The 15,701-nt window shown below is 46.7% G+C and overlaps 1 protein-coding gene across 1 annotated transcript in view; it reads left to right on the top strand.

Annotated features, from left to right (window-relative positions):
* PLCL2 (phospholipase C like 2) overlaps window positions 1-15,701 on the top strand; it is a 202,205-nt gene that overhangs the window by 141,688 nt on the left and 44,816 nt on the right. Inside the window, exon 4 of the mRNA XM_065876327.1 lies at window positions 4,560-4,635. Within this exon, the coding sequence (XP_065732399.1) occupies window positions 4,560-4,635 (76 nt within the window). The remainder of the gene's footprint in view (window positions 1-4,559; window positions 4,636-15,701) is intronic.

Below are 15,701 nucleotides of genomic sequence, written 5' to 3'. Positions count from 1 at the left end.
ACACCGCAACAAAGAGTAGCCTCTGCTCGCCGCAACTAGAGAAAGCCCGCATGCAGCAACGAAGACCCAATGCAGCCAAAAATAAATAAATAAAATTATTTAAAAAAAAAAAAAAAAAAACCGTATCTTAGAGTTGATCGAATTTATGAAATGGGTTTCTGGGCTATGTTAAATCTATAGATTATCCTAATGCATTTGTTCCAGAAATTTAGGAGGTACTGTGAACTGGACACTAATGTGAAATCCATTAACAACAGCTGTTTGAAAGCATCTTGTACTTTGTAAACGATATGAGGGTCCACGTGGTAAGTTACTCGGGCCGGCGGCGGGATGTCTGATTTCGGTGCTGAGACTTACGGCAGTGCATTTAAAGTGAATCGATGAAATGTGCATTAATGCAGAGCATGCTTATAAAACCAGCCACTCTACCGGGCCTTGCGTTATAGTCACACATTAACGTAATGTATACAGAGAAAACAAGATAACTTAAAGCAGTTTTTCCCTTTGACTCTTCTCTTGATGGCACTCCCCACGTATCTGCTTTTGTCTAGTCTGAGATGCTTATTCTAGTGGTTTCACATGAAATATAAATGATTTCTGTTTTTTAATAATGAATTGGTCAGTGGAGCCAAGTAAACTGTTTAATGTTGTCATTTGAAAAAATGTTTTCCCAAAGTGCTTTATAGAAATATGACTTTATAAAAACACACTTCCGGGCCCGTGTCAGTAGCTGAGATGATGCTACATATTGTGTGTAACACCTGTCGGGAGCCAGGACGTTTCCTGATGCTTCTGTCCGTCCTCCTGGTTGGAAAGCGCTTTCCTCCTGTTCAGCTGCTGCCCGTGGTCAAGACCTTCCTGGTGTCGTGGAAACAGCAGAGGCTTTGAGTCAAGCGGAATCCCCGTCCCCCTGTTCACTAGTTGCATCCCTTTGCTCATCACAGCAGGTGACCTTGGGAAAGTGGCTTTGCTCTGGGGTCATCAGTGTTCACATCTGTGAAAGCAGCACCACCAACACCTACCTCCCGTGGACTTTGGTGAGCATTAGAGGAAATGGAGGACGCCAAGTACATACCTGATGCCAAGGAGGCGTTGAAATACTTCCATTTTGACTCATTCAGCCAACACTTGTACTGTTTATAATTGCACCTTGTTACAGAGTGGCAGACCCAGCCCAAGTGGCAGCACCCCTAGATCTGACGGTGCCTCCACGGTCTCCCTGCTGTGTCCGCAGTGCATTCAGTCATAGTTGTCAGCTGTGCGAGAACAAGACCTCAGCCAGCCGGGTAGGCAGGCAGGGAGGCCCGGCCTGGCCTGGTCCTGCCCTCTCGGCCCACTGGACCTTTAACCGAGTGCGCTTACAGGAGCCCACAGGCCAGAGAGTCCCCTGAACAACACCTAGACAGGCCCTTTACTCGAGGAGAACTCACACGAATATTGCAGAAGTGGAGGGTTAATGGACTCAATCTGTGGGCAAGAATATAAACTTAATTATAAATATGTACCCTGCAACTATAAAAAGATATAAACTGGCAGTTCCTCCTCCCAGAGGGAATGATGCGCTCATTCCATGACAGGTGTGGGGAAGTGAATCATCTCTGCTGAGGTCTGGGTGGGTTTTCTTTCTTCCTGTGTCTGAAAGTTGCTGATTGGTTAGCAGGTACCCACCTCTCCTGGGCTGACTGCCTCTGGAATCCCCTCTGATACGCTCTGCAGGGACCTGCCGCTGGTCACTTCCACACCCGGGGGGCTGGCTTTTCACTGTGTTTGCATCCTTCACCTGGGGTGTTAGCCACCTTCATAATTTATATACTGCACGTAAGTCGGGGGACACATTCACCCCCATTACCGGGAGAAAGACTTAGTATTGAACTGTCCCGCTACCCTGCCCTGGCTTAGAGCATCTCACTGTCACACCCAGGAGCACGTGGGCAGCGGTGGCACTGCCACGTTTTATGTGATTGCTGTTTGCTCGTGGCCCCGGGTCATTCTGCTCTTCATGCGTTCTCAGCACCGACCTCAGGGTCCCACACGTGCAGCCTCAGCGCATGACTGTCCCCAGAGTAAAGGATCAGTCCTCCGGCATCACAGAGCACAGGGGCAGGGCAGCGTCCTTCTCTAGCCCCTGGAGGTGCACGTGTGCGTTTCTGAAGCCTTTCGTGTCTTTTACAGTTAAAAGGTGCAGCACTCTTTAACCTTTGGCGATACTTTAAACTGGAAGATGCTTCTTGAGTAATAGTGCGATTTGTTGTTCCTCTGAGCTTCTTCACACCAGGCTTGTCAACAAAACTAGTGTCAGTAATGGGTGTGTACAACATTGCCAAGGAGAGCAGGACAGGAAGGCACACTCATTCAGCTAACTGGGGGCTTCCAGAAGGAGCTCTGCCGGGCCCCCGGGTGAGTGCGGAGTCCACTGCGACTTCACCATTGGCAAGTTCCAGCCGCAAGCATCCTCTCCTCTAATCCCCACAATATTATGAGCCCTCATAATGTCTTTTATTCAGCTCAGTTTACAGGTAGGAAATTATGGCTCCATGATGTTTAATACCTTGTCCTAGATGACAGAGCTGAGGAACCCATGTAAATCTGTGCTTGTTCTGCGCCTACCCCAGCCCGGATGTCGATCTGTTTTGACCACCTTCGCCCGCAGGCTGTTGGGATGCGTGAGTCTGGCCTGAATGCTGCTGTTTTGTTCTCTTGCTTTCCTTCTGTTACTGCTCCTGTCCTGCCCACTTGTCTCGTGACCAGGTTCATTTTGTTGCTTTTTCCCCCTGTCTGAATGGTGGCGGCACGGTTGGCCAGTTCTTTGATACTGAGCTGTGACAACCACCATCCCCGCTGGGGGAAGTCCTTACTTTGTGATGCCTCTCGTTGGCTCGGCTCAGAGCTGAAGAAGGTTACTGATGATGGTGTGAACCTTTTCAGTATGCAAATTATGTAATGGTACAAATGACTTTCTGTCAGTGTAATTGAGTTCTGAACTATTCATTTTTATCACTGCCTGTTCAATATGTCAAGCTGTAAAGTAGAATATTTAAATTTGCAGGAATGACTCAGATCTTGAAGAACGAATGTGAAAATACCGAATTCCTAAGTGGGAGCCGTGCCCCTGGGCTGTGCACTTCCTGAAGACAGGGGCTGTGTCCTGTAGGTCACCCTGCCCCCCATTTCTGCTCAGCGGCTGCCCACAGGACACCTTCCATGAATAATGAATGAAGGCATAAATGAACACCTGCTTTGGCCTTCAAACCTCACAGTGTTTACTGTAATTTTCTTAGAACAGTGGAAGTTGATAAATGCTGTGTGACTCACTTTAAGAATCTGGTGTACTTCTTAAGAGGCGTGTTGATGATGCTTTAGTTTAAATAAGTATAACTAATAAAATATGGTGTTCTTCGAGTTATATAAATAATTCAACCTATGTATATTTAGTTTCTATAAAATAATTACTAAGGCAGCTAGTGATAAATACTATAAAGAAAAACAAGGCAGAATTTAAAGGAATAAACAATGATGGATTGGTATTTGTTATACAAAATAGAATGGCCCTGTAAAAGAGATGAGTAATATTATCATATGAAATATTTAAATACAAAAAGCTTATAATCAACAGGGGCCTACTGTATAGCACAGGGATCTCTACTTACTATTCTGTAATAACCTATATGGGAAAAGAATCTGAAAAAGAATAGATACATGTATATGTATAACTGAATCACTTAGCTGTTCACCTGAAAATAACACAACATTGTAAATCAGCTATACTCTGATATAAAATAAAAATTAAATTAAAAACGAGTCTACAGTTATGGCAAGGATCATAATTGTCCCCATTTGAGCCATGAGAACTGAATCCGGCCATCCCATTTTCATAGTGATTTTAGAGTCAAAAAGTTTACTTCAGACAGATCTTTCCCCAGCATTTTGGTGAGTGAAATAATTGGTCAGCTGTATGTACCCTGTTCCTTTTTCTTAATTCAGGCGCGGCTCCTAAAATAAGGACATACAATTTAGAACAAGAAGTCAACACTGAATTTTTTAAATCCCTGATAGGCACGTTAAAACTACTTGTTTGAGAGAGAGCATTAGTGATGCATCAAAGAAATGCTGTTTTTGGATCCTCAACCAAAGCTTTAAACCGATTCAGATGGAGGCATCTTGGCTGAGGTGAGAAAGGCATGTAGGGGCTGGAGCTTTCCATGAGGTCACGCAGGAGGTCTTGTTAAAATGAAGGACAGATTGGATGTGCACACATATTTATTTGTAGCTTTTCACACTGAAACGAGCTCAGGTACTGGCTTGAGGTTCAAATCCAGTGTTGTGCAAGCCTAGCCACCCGAGGAATATACTCATCACAGTCTGGTCTAAGCCCTTGTGTGGGGAGGTATGACTGTATCATTTAACATGTACACACATGAACTTGAGTAGTGGGACGTCAGATGGAGGGACGAGTCGCCGCATCCCGTCAGCCGCGTCGGGGGAAGAGCCTCGCGCCTGAGAGCGCGCCCTCCTGTGTCCAGCTGTCTGTGTGACCTCCTGTCTGGATGTTTCCTCTGCAGATGATCCAGTCCCTCAAGGCGTTGATTGAAAATGCAGACGCTGTGTATGAAAAGATTGTACACTGTCAGAAAGCAGGTGAGTGAGAATTTGTTTCTTTTCTTTAAAATAAAGTTAGTAGTTTGCCCCTGAGCTATTTCACCTTTTTGATACTATATCAAGAAAACCAGATATAAAAAGTATTTCTTCATGGCTAAAGAAAATACTAATTCACTGGTTCTCAAGCCTGGATAATAGACTCACCTGGGGGGAGCTTTTACAATATATTGACATGGTCTGGGGTGTGGCTTAAGCGTTCATAGCTGTTAAAGGTTCCTGAGCATTTCTAAGCCACAGCCCAGATTGAGATCCTCTGCGCTAAATCTCTTCCACCTCCGTGGGCACCAGTTACAGCCTCTTGAAATTGTTAATGCACTGGCCTTTCCACATGCTGAGGAATTCATTCATTTCACAACCAAATGCTATACTAGATTACAAAATTCAACTTACATAAACAACCGTCTCAGTAATTTTTAGCTGTGATAAAACCAAACAGTCAAGTGTTCTGCATTGTAATAAGAATAGGCAAAATGCAATTCTTTCAGTTTTCAAATTTTGAGTGTCAATTTGGAAGGTTCTAATGTGGAGAATATTTGTAATTCATAAATAAGAGTATCTGTCCTTAATTTCTAGGGTTTTTGGTTTCTGTTCTTTCAAATCCAGAGGCCATAACTGTTACCTAGCCGTAAAAAAAAATCATCTCTTATCTCAGAAATGAACTCGTTTAAAATAGATGAAAGGCAAAGATACATGCGACAATTTCTCTTTTGGTGTTTATGGAAGAATATGCACGTTAGTGACTAATCAAGAGACAAAAATCCTCATCTTGTTAGCAAAATATTCTTAGCAAAGTAATCTTTCTACTTCTAGCCCTTTCTGGGACACTTACGACCACAATTAAAGCAAGTTACGTCAAATACCACTTTTTATCACGTCACTACCCTATACAAAATCATTGAGTAGCTGACCAAATCTAAACTTCTAACTTCCTATGCAAAGTCATTGCCAACTGGCCCACCCACTTTGCCAACATTATATTAAAAAGCATTAATTAAGTCGTCTGTTCGTTTATTTAATAAATATGTTTTGAACTTGTACTATGCCTAAGATACTTGTAAGAGCTGTTACATACCAAAATATTTAAAAAAAATAAGGAAGATTGGTTTTTGTCTTCTAGAACCTTCAAATCAAACAGGACGTATGGAAGTAACCACGCACAGTCAGACGCATTGAGTACTTACTGTGTGTGACTCAGGAGCCTGAACTCGGCTTGTGAGGCAGTGGGGAACCCCTGGTTTTTTAGTGGAAGGGGAGAGAAGCTGAGCTTTCAGGTGACCACCGTAATAGCTGTGTGCAGAGGACTGTTGTGGGCAGGACCCGCTGGAGGTTGTCGGGAACAGTGAGGAAGACGTGAGGTTGTTTGTCCAGCCGGGCTTTGGGCTGCCCCGCCTCCTCTGCCATCCCCTGTGTGTTTCCACTTAGATTTCCACAAGGTAGGACCTCTGTCTCCCTCCACTCTGCCAGTCTTTCCTTGTCTTCTTCTCATCTCATTAGTCTCCCAGGGGTTTTCCTGATTCTGGGATGTGTGTTCGGACCCATTCCATTCAGCCCTTCAGACGTGTATCTGGTTCAGCCGATCAAGCCTCTTCGGTCACTGTGTCTTTTATTAACGTGTCCCATCTTCCAAACGGGACAGTGACCTCCTGTGCACCAGGCTTGCATGCTGAGTGACTCTCTGTTTTACCCGTGACATCTGTTCTAACATCTGCACAGCAGAGTCGCTCAGATACTAACTGGCTAAATGTGATTTGACTTTTATGAAGCATTCGATTCTATTAAATGCATGTATTGCTATGAGAATTGTGGACCGTTAGAATCTGAAACCACAATTTACCGGAAAAAAAGAACTGGCTATTCATTTAACAATTTGAGTTATTGGCAATTCTTTGCAACTGCCTTGGCTTATGAAATTTGATAACGTCTGGCATCATGCAGCTTCATGTTGTTTTTCTGTTCGATTTCAGTAAGGGATGTATTTGCTTGTATTTGAAAAGCTGAAGAGTCTTGTCTGTTAAGGGTTTTGCTTGGGGAGGTAGGCGTGGGGACAACCGCTGTGTAATGGTCTGAGTTGCTTCGGGTTGAAAGCCCTTCAGAAGCACATAACGATCATCTCCCGGTTTCATAATTACTGCCGACCGCCTACACAGCCCTTCTGTTGTCCCAAGTGCTTATTTTAGAGTCTCTTGACCTTTGTTTCTTATGTTTACAGTTATCGTAAGGCATATCGTTCTTAGTCATCTGAAGAGTTGCTCATTTGTGTTGGGCTCAATAGCATTTGCATAAGATTTTACTTTTGGTGAGTAATTGTTCTGCTTGCAGATCTTTAATCTTGCAATGACAAAGCGAAGGTATAGGTCACCCAAGTGCTGGAGGAGAGGATTATTTTAGAAGTATTCCACACTTTTAAACACAAACCTATATTCTTATTAGATCAACCTTCACGTAAATAACTGAAAATAAGGAGTTACACGCCACCCGCCTCCAGTCCCGTGTTGAAAAGTGCGCCCAGTTGGGACAGGTTCAGACTCCCCGCTGTGTAACTGATTTTTTGGAGCTAGAAATGAGTCTGCTGAGGCCGTTATTGGGAGGAGAGACTGAGGCCGGTGAGGAACGCCGGTAAGTGAAGACCCACAGCCAAGGTGGACCAGGAAGCTGCTCGCGCAGCAGACAGGGACCCAAAGGGACCAAGGAAGGGAGGTGAGAACAGCCAGGTGAGGGGCAGTTGGGGCAGGCTGTGTAGCCCACTCTTTTAAGACGAGAATATGCCAGCACAGAAGTTTGGTGGGTTAAAGGGAAATCTTAATAAGAAAACCATGTTCCTAGGAATATGGAAGATCCAGTGAAGAGGCGAAGAGAAAGATGCTAAAAGATGAGCCCAGGATAAAGGATGCAGGAAGTGAGGGGGGCAGGAATCAAGCGTGGCTGTGAAACACTTGACCTTGGAAAGGGAGAGCCGTGGCGTGTGGACGCATCCTGGGGTGGAGGAGTGTTTTCCACTGAGAAGGGTGCGTGGCACCGGCTCTTGGGTGCGGTAGAAGTGGGGGACAGGAAGGGCAGGATGTGGAGCATTTGCTCAGAGCCAGAGGCCAGTGGTGCCAGCGACAGGGATGGACTGAATGTTGGGATCGCGGGGAGGGATGTGGGATGAGTGGATCTAGGCTGCCATGCGAGTGAGAAAGACAGAGAAGTGGTGGATGGTACGGCCGTGCGAGAACGGGTCTGTGTGAAGTAACGAGCACACGTCCTACTGGGTCTAAAAAATGCTTGTTCTCCCAGGAAGTATCCAAGTGGGTGATGGAAAGGAACACACACGGGGGCGGGGGCAGGGCCGGAATCTCCAGAGGGAGAAGCATTGTAAAAGTTCATACAAGTTCTTTTTCAAAAGTTTATAAAAGCTGATAGAAGATTAGCTGGATTCTTTCAGGGGAAACATCTTTTCCACTTTCTGATGTCTAGCTCTTTCTCTCCTTCAATGGCCCCAAAACAGAAGCCTGTGTTTGAATTTTAGTTAGTCACTGAATCGATCTGTTCCGTAAAGAATAGGAAGATGATCTAGGAGGTAGTCCAGACTGCTTTGCTTCGGTGCATTGGATGTTTTCATCAGGTGAATTTAAATGGAAAAGCATTTGTTCTCTGGGAAGAAAAAAAGAAATCAATGACTTATTTCCTGACAATAGCTTACTTCCTGTCCAAGATGGTGCATTAACACATGCATTGAAGGTCCACTCCTTTCTGAGCCTCATTAAAATGACAGTAGGGTTTTTTTTTTTTTAATAAAAAACTTACAAGGACAAAGAAAATGGGAGCAACAAAATTTTGGAAACAGGAAAAGGAAAGTTGACTTAGCTGACTCAAGAAAGCTGAGCCTGAAGCTGGTGGGGATGGGGGCACAGTCTGACTTCGTGGAGACCCCAGCAGGCTGGGACCCGGTGGCAGCAGATGCCTCTGGGGGTCGGGGTAGAGGTGGGAATAAAAGGGGAGAGCTGTCCGAAAGCTGGACTCAGGAGCAGCTAGGTCCCAGACGGCCGAGAGTCCTGACGGTGGGGAGCTTGAAAATAGCCAAATTCTCATCCTTCATCTGGGCAGTTTAACAAGTAATGCTTGGGGCAAAAAATCTAAACAGTATATGCCTGTTACTTAGCAATAGGGGCGTGGATACTCAAAAAGGAAACAAACTCAGCTAAAGGGGTTGAATGTTAACCGCTTGTGGAGAGGGGGGATTGGTGACAACTCTTTATCTTTAAACTAGGTGTATGCATCCTTCTGCCAAACATTAAATCACTGCTAAATTTAAACTTAATTTAATTTACTAAGTTTAAGAAAGAGGAAGAGATGGAGCGGTGGAAGCTGCGACAGGAATCCTTGACCTGCGTGGTCCTGGAGGAGGCGTGGCCACGCCCACCAGGCTTGGGGCCAGGTGGGTGAGACAGGTGCTTACTGCCCGGGACCCCTGCCACCCTGGCTTTCTGTGCAGGCCAGGTTCAGAGGTGGTGTCTGCACCCAGTGGGCGAGAGCCTGGCTCCTCTTCTGGCAGGAGAGTCGGGTCCCTGCTCTTTCCAGGGAAAGAAGCAGAAGCTTCTATTCTGAAAGCTCTGAGGGGCTCCCATGCATGACAGGGGTGCATCATTACTGAGTAAAGTGGGATGGAAGGCAGCTTTCGAAATAACAAAAGCTTTAATTGCCCTTCATTTTAATCTGCTTACTGGAAAATTTTCTGTAATGGATTCTACACATCTCTGCTTTCTTAAATTGGGCTGCCAAGAGTAATTTGAACTTGCGATGACCCAGGGTGGTTATTTGCTGTGGTTAATGCAGCGATGCCCCCAGGAGCCTTCAGTTTTCAGGGCCCTTACGCTGTGCACTGGGGCTTCCTGTTCAGATCCCATCCCAGGGGTCATAGTTTAGTTCCATCTCCTTTCCTTCGGCTTTCGCTCCCTACTGCTCCTACAGTTCGTGCTGCATTTCCCACCGCCTGTTTGTACATGACTCTTTTGTTCTCTTTCTGATTTGCTGCTTCTGGTCTGCCGGCCTTTCCCCTGGGACCAAGCTTGATAGATTTATCTTACCTCAAAGCAGAGAGAGCCTGACGCGTCTGTGTGAGGAGAACAAGCAGGATGCCAGGCAGACCTACATGACATTGCTCAGAGGCCTCTGTTGTTTTGCAAACTCCTGGGATTGCAGTGTGTTCTTAGCAGGGAAGGTTTCCGGATAAGTAACCTGTCACCATCCATCACTTGCTTTGCTCACATCATTGTCTGGCTCAACACAGCAAACGTAAAATCATCTGTACGAGTCATTCTGAAAACACTTCACAGTGTTCTGTTAACAGTGTTTGCAAAAGGAAGCCTGGGAGCCTATAACTTTTGTCTTCGCTTATGTCAGGCTGTTTCTCAGCCCCAGTTTACAGAAGTAAGGGGTTCTTCCCTGGGGATCCAGCACAGGCCCCTGGCCCCCCTGTACCATGTCTTGCTGTGTGGTATTACATTAGTCACTCGACTTCTTTCTGGCTCATTTTCCTCCTTCTAAGTGACAGTGAGTTGTATGCGTCCCCGATAGCCCCACGGGTTCGAGAATACAGTGACCTCAGATCAGTTGCCTAAGGAGCAATTTTGGAATGGCCTGATTACAGTCACCTAAAAAGAGAAGATCAAATAAGTAATCCCCTGCGATGGCACGGATGCATGAGTTGCATGCAGCCTGTCAGCGTGCGTTTCAAGGGGGAGAGTTAATGCCTCACTTGGAAGGTGAAGAGTGACCTCTCTGAAGGTGAGACACGTGAACCCTTAACTCCTTTGGGACCCTCGGCCTCTTTCCTCTTCTAAGAATCACCAGATGCTCTCCCGGGCACTTTAATTAACTAACAGTGAAGCCACAGAAGCCAAGAAGTAGCAAGGTCATTGTTGGTGGGCCAGCCTGCCCCCCCCCCCCGCCCCATCCTTCTTAATTCCCTCAAAAGGAACCTTTGCTGATGGTAAGGGAGGGTAGAGGGATGATCACAAAAGTGACAACTAGGCCAACTCAGGCAGGAAGGCTAAACAAGCAGGCAGTCTGTGCGAACCGGCTGTCTCACCACACCCCACCGTCTCAGGTGCCCATTACCCCATCCTGCCTTCAGACGACCACAGAGCTGTCATCGCAGCAGGATTTCCTACGAGTGTGGTCAGAGTCTCCTAGGGACACTTGTGTAAAGTGCAGTTTCTTTGCTTCGCCCCCCAATATTGAATCCTGGAGGTTGGGGCCCAGGAATTTGCATTTGAACGAGAAGCTCTCTTTAGAGGGTGGAGCAGAGAGGCCCCTCCTGGGTTCATGCTCACCTCTGAGCCTCTCCCCACCCCTCCCCACCCTGCAAAGGGTGACTGCTCCGTGCCTGCCTGCTGGATTGATGTGAGCGATTCCTTCTTCCCAGCACTGCTTTCACTGGTGACATTTCCCAGTGCCAGGAGTGAAGGAGAGGCAGATGGGCGGATGTGTGACCTCCCTGGATATCTGTCCTGTGCGCAGATCCCAAAGCTGTGCTTTCTTGTCACTTCTTCCTCTGCCTCCTCCTTCCCTGTAAACCCAGAGTCTCTGAACGCATCACTTTTCATCTTAATGGCAACTCGCAGGCTTCCTGGTGGCACAGTGGTTGGGAGTCGGCCTGCCAAAGCAGGGGACACAGGTTCAAGCCCTGGTCCGGGAAGATCCCACATGCCGTGGAGCAACTAAGCCCGTGCGCCACAACTACTGAGCCTGTACTCTAGAGCCCGTGAGCCACAACTCCTGAGCCCACATGCCACAACTACTGCAGCCCGTGTGCCTAGAGCCCGTGCACTGCAACGAAGAGTAGCCCCTGCTTGCCGCAACTAGAGAAAGCCCGTTCACAGCAATGAAGACCCAATGCAGCCAAAAACAAACAAACAAACAAATAAATAAATGGCAACTCTCAGCCCCTCAGCAGATTATCTTCTGGGGAGGGGTCAGGCTTCCTTTAACTCTGGCACTCCCATAAAAATCATTTTTGTCATTATTCCATTATACTTGTTTATTAAATTTGACAAAAACCACAAGTCAAGTAAAGTCCACAGTAAATTAAATCATCTTTCTCAAATACCAGAAGGTTTTATACACACACAAACACACACACACACACACACACACACATATCTGATTAGGTGTTCTTGGATTTAAAATGAAGTAAATAGCCTAGATGGTCTCTAAGGCTTTTTCTGTCTTTCAAATTCTGTGGTATACAAATCATATGACATGATATGATATATGATATATAATATAATATAAATAAGGGACTGTAGTGGGTAAAGTGAACAAATGCATTCTAAGAATGTTTTAACAATATTTAGAGGTAAATCTTCTAAGAATAAGGAATTTGAAACAATTTTAATTAACCTGTATTCTTTCATTATAGGTCAGTGCCTTGTCAATAATACGTCATTACACGTGTTAACACAGTAAAGGAAAAATGCAGTCGCGCATCTGTGGAATGTGTTTAGTGCTGTACTAAGTATTTATTAGAGGTGCAAAAACTAACGCACGGTCTCTGCTACCATTTAAAGTTATAAAACACAACCAAGCCAGTAGATTAGGCAACGGGTATAAGTGGAATCTGAGAGAGGGAGCAGGCCAGGGGTTTTGCTGGCAGGGAGGGGGTAGGGCTTGAACTAGGGGCTTGAGAGAGGCATGTACGGTCCGTGTGAGGAGAGCGGAGGGACGGGGCTTTTCTGGTGGGCCAGAGGGGAGAAGCTTCGTCGTCCAGATGTGCTTTCCATGCCCATGACGTATGTTGTCCTGTCCGAAGGGAAATGTTTGCTTTGGGAAGCAGCAGAAATTAGGATTGGAAGTAGAGATTGGGTTCTATGGCGGGAGCCTTTTAATTCAAGGATAAAGTGTTTGGCGTTGACTTCTAAGGCCAACATTGCCCAAAGCCTGATTTGAGGAACGCTAGTCATATGCTCCTGGGGCAAAGGGTTTCATCACCAAATCTTCATAACACAACGTATTCCCCTTTGGAGATTCTTAGGACACATCAACATGCTACATGTTCCCTAGTTCAACTCAGCATTTCCCAAACCAAATGTATCTGGTTATAAAGCCCTTCTTTCAAGCTCTGTCTGCCAACGTCTTGAACACTTCTGGAATCTGACATAGGCCGTGGGGTCATGAAATAGTTTGGGACAGGCCTGGGGACTCACTGACTGACCCATCTCTCTCCTGTGTCCTCCGTGTTCCAATAGTCCACACAGCACTGGAATGTGGGGGCCTGAGCTACTGGGGTAGGGGGAAGGTGATTGTGAAGGTCTGGTTCAGGCGTGCTGGGCCTGGGATCATGTAGGGTGGCTGTCCTGGTCCAGTCGGGCTGCTAGAACAAAGTATCACAGACTAGAGGGCTTAAAACTACAGAGACTTACCTCTCACAGCTCGGGAGGCTGGGACGTCCAGGATCGCAAGGTGAGGGCCCGTTTCCTGGTTCGGGGCTGGCACTTCCTTGCAGGGTCCTCACATGGTGGAAGGGGTAGAGTTTTAAAAGAGCACTAATCCCGTCCATGAGGGCTCCATACTCCTGACCTAAGCACCTCCCAAAGGCCGCACCTCCTAACACCATCCCTTTGGGCATGAGGGTTGCAACATATGGATTGGGGTCGGGCAGGGGGACACCAAACAGACCATAGCAGAGAGTCAAATGGAAATAGCTAGCACATTGTTGAAGCAACTGTAGCAAAGCTTGGGGTGGAGTGGCGTCTACAGATGGAATTAGTATCATCCAAGTGGAGGAGTTATTTGAATGGATGAGTTCTTGGTTTTCTTTTAAATTAATTTTTATTGGAGTATAGTTGCTTTACGATGTTGTATTACTTTCTACTATGCAGCAAAGTGAAACAGCTCTACGTATACATACAGCCCCTCTTTTTTGGATTTCCTTCCCGTTCAGGTCACCACAGAACATTGAGTAGAGTTCCCTGTGCTATGGATGAGTTCTTTAACGAAGAAAGCGTTGGGAGGAAATCTAGGCAATCCCAGGATATGATTACGAGTTTGTATTAATAATTCAGACCTGGATGTTTTACTTCAACCTCAAACCTTAAGAACAAGCCGGCACATCTGAGCCCCTGCCCTGCTCTACTTTTTTTTTTTTTCCTATAGCAGTCATTACCTTCCAACCACAGTATCATTTGCTTATGTCCCTTGGTTATTGTGTGTCTCCTTCCAACTAGAATGTAAACTCCTTGAGAGCAGGGAGCTTTGTTATTCATATCGTCTCCCACCGATGCCAAGAGCAGCGCCTTGCCAAAGCTGGCACTCAGTAAATATTTGTTGAATTGAATTGAACGTGGAATGCTACGGTTATTCGTCCATTTGTTTCTTCACAGACGTTTATCAGGGTCCTACTCTCAGTGTGAGGGAGGCTGGGGACCTCACTTCCCCGCCCCAGGGCTCCAGGCCGAGCGCAGGAGAGGCGCAAGCAGAATCCTCACTGCACAGGGGACTTGGTCCTCTGGTGAGAGGACAGCACAGCCCGTGACTGACCCATCGGGTCAGCACGGAACCAGAGTTTTGGAGCTGCAGTTGAGTCAGGAAAGTGGTTTGGGAGCAAGGCTGGTGGGGCAGGAATTCCAGGCAGGAGAGGAGCCCCCGCAGGGACAGCCAGGCGCAGGCCAGCAGTGGCCGCGGCACAGACGGGAGATAGCACAGACCCAGAAGCTGCAGCAAAACATTCAAACACACACACACACATACACACACACACACACGCACACACACACAGCCCTTTGATGGATTAGACTACATACAAAGAATTCTGTGTGCCAAAAAGGATCAGAAGCAAAGCTGCAACAACAACGAGAAACTAAGAAAAATATGTTAGCAATACGTATTAGGAAAGGCTAATATCCCTAACAACACAAGGAACTCCTAAAATCAGACTGAAAAAGGCCAACAACCCTCATGTTTGTATTCTTTGCAAAGAATATGAAGACAGTTCACAACAAGGGAAATTCAAAAGACTCTAAAATGAAAGGATGTCCAGACTCACCCATAAATGATGCAAACCTGCTACAGGTAGAGGGACAGTTATGAGCGCAGAGTCTAAACTCCGGCCTTCTCAAAGCTGAAGTCGAGTCATGGGAGACAGAAAATTAAAAAGCAAGTAAATACAACACTCACTGTGTCCGACAGTGGTGAGTTTTTTGGAATCAGTGAGGCAGAGAGGGGGACGGGGCGGGGGCAGGGGTGGGCAGCGGCTCTTTTCAATAAAGTGTTTAGCCAGGACCTCAGGGAACCGGTGACATCTGTGCAGGCAAGATTGGAGGCAGAGAGCAAGCTTATCAGATATCTGGAAGGAGATAATTTCAGGAAGACGGGCCACCTGGCTACAGCATTGGGAGCAAGGGGCCAGGAGGGCAGGAGCCAGGTGACAACGGGCCAGGCTGTTACGAGGATGCCAGCTCTGCTCTCAGAGAGGTGGAAGCTCTTCCTGAGGGTCTGAGCAGAAGAGTGGCTGCATCCGATAAGCAGGGGGTAAGGGGTGGGGACGAAAGCAGGTGCTGGAGGACCACCCAGGAGGCTTTTGCAACCATCCAGGCCACTGAACGGCTTGATCTGGGGGGATCTGGGTGGTGGTGACGGCTATCAGGAGTTACTCATGGATTGGACGTGGGGCAGGAGGAAAGAGGGCAGGACTGCAGGATTCTTGGTTGGGTTCTCTTTACCAAGATGGAGAGGACTGTGGGGAGAGGGTTTGAGACGGAAGATCAGAGGTTTGGATGCAGATGTGTTAAGTTTGGTCTGCCTGGTTGACTTCCAAGTCTAAAGTTCAGAGAGAGGTCCAGACTGGAGGCAATGAATTTGGAAGCCATGGGCACGAAAGAGGTCTTTCAAGCTTGGAGACCGAGCTCTTCTAAGCAGTGACAATGAATAGAGAAAATGGAGCCCGGGCTTTCACCGTTTGGACGTTGGGGAGACACAGGAGAGCGACCCCGGAGGTTAGGGTGCAGCCAGACGGGTAGGAGGAGGACGCTGTGATCTCCTGGAGGATGAGGTGTTTCAAGGAGATG

The sequence above is a fragment of the Phocoena phocoena genome, chromosome 4, assembly GCF_963924675.1.
Source record: "Phocoena phocoena chromosome 4, mPhoPho1.1, whole genome shotgun sequence".
Classification (NCBI taxonomy): domain Eukaryota; kingdom Metazoa; phylum Chordata; class Mammalia; order Artiodactyla; family Phocoenidae; genus Phocoena; species Phocoena phocoena.
The sequence above is the reverse complement of the archived record's forward strand: the minus strand, read 5'-3'. Positions and strand labels throughout refer to the sequence as shown.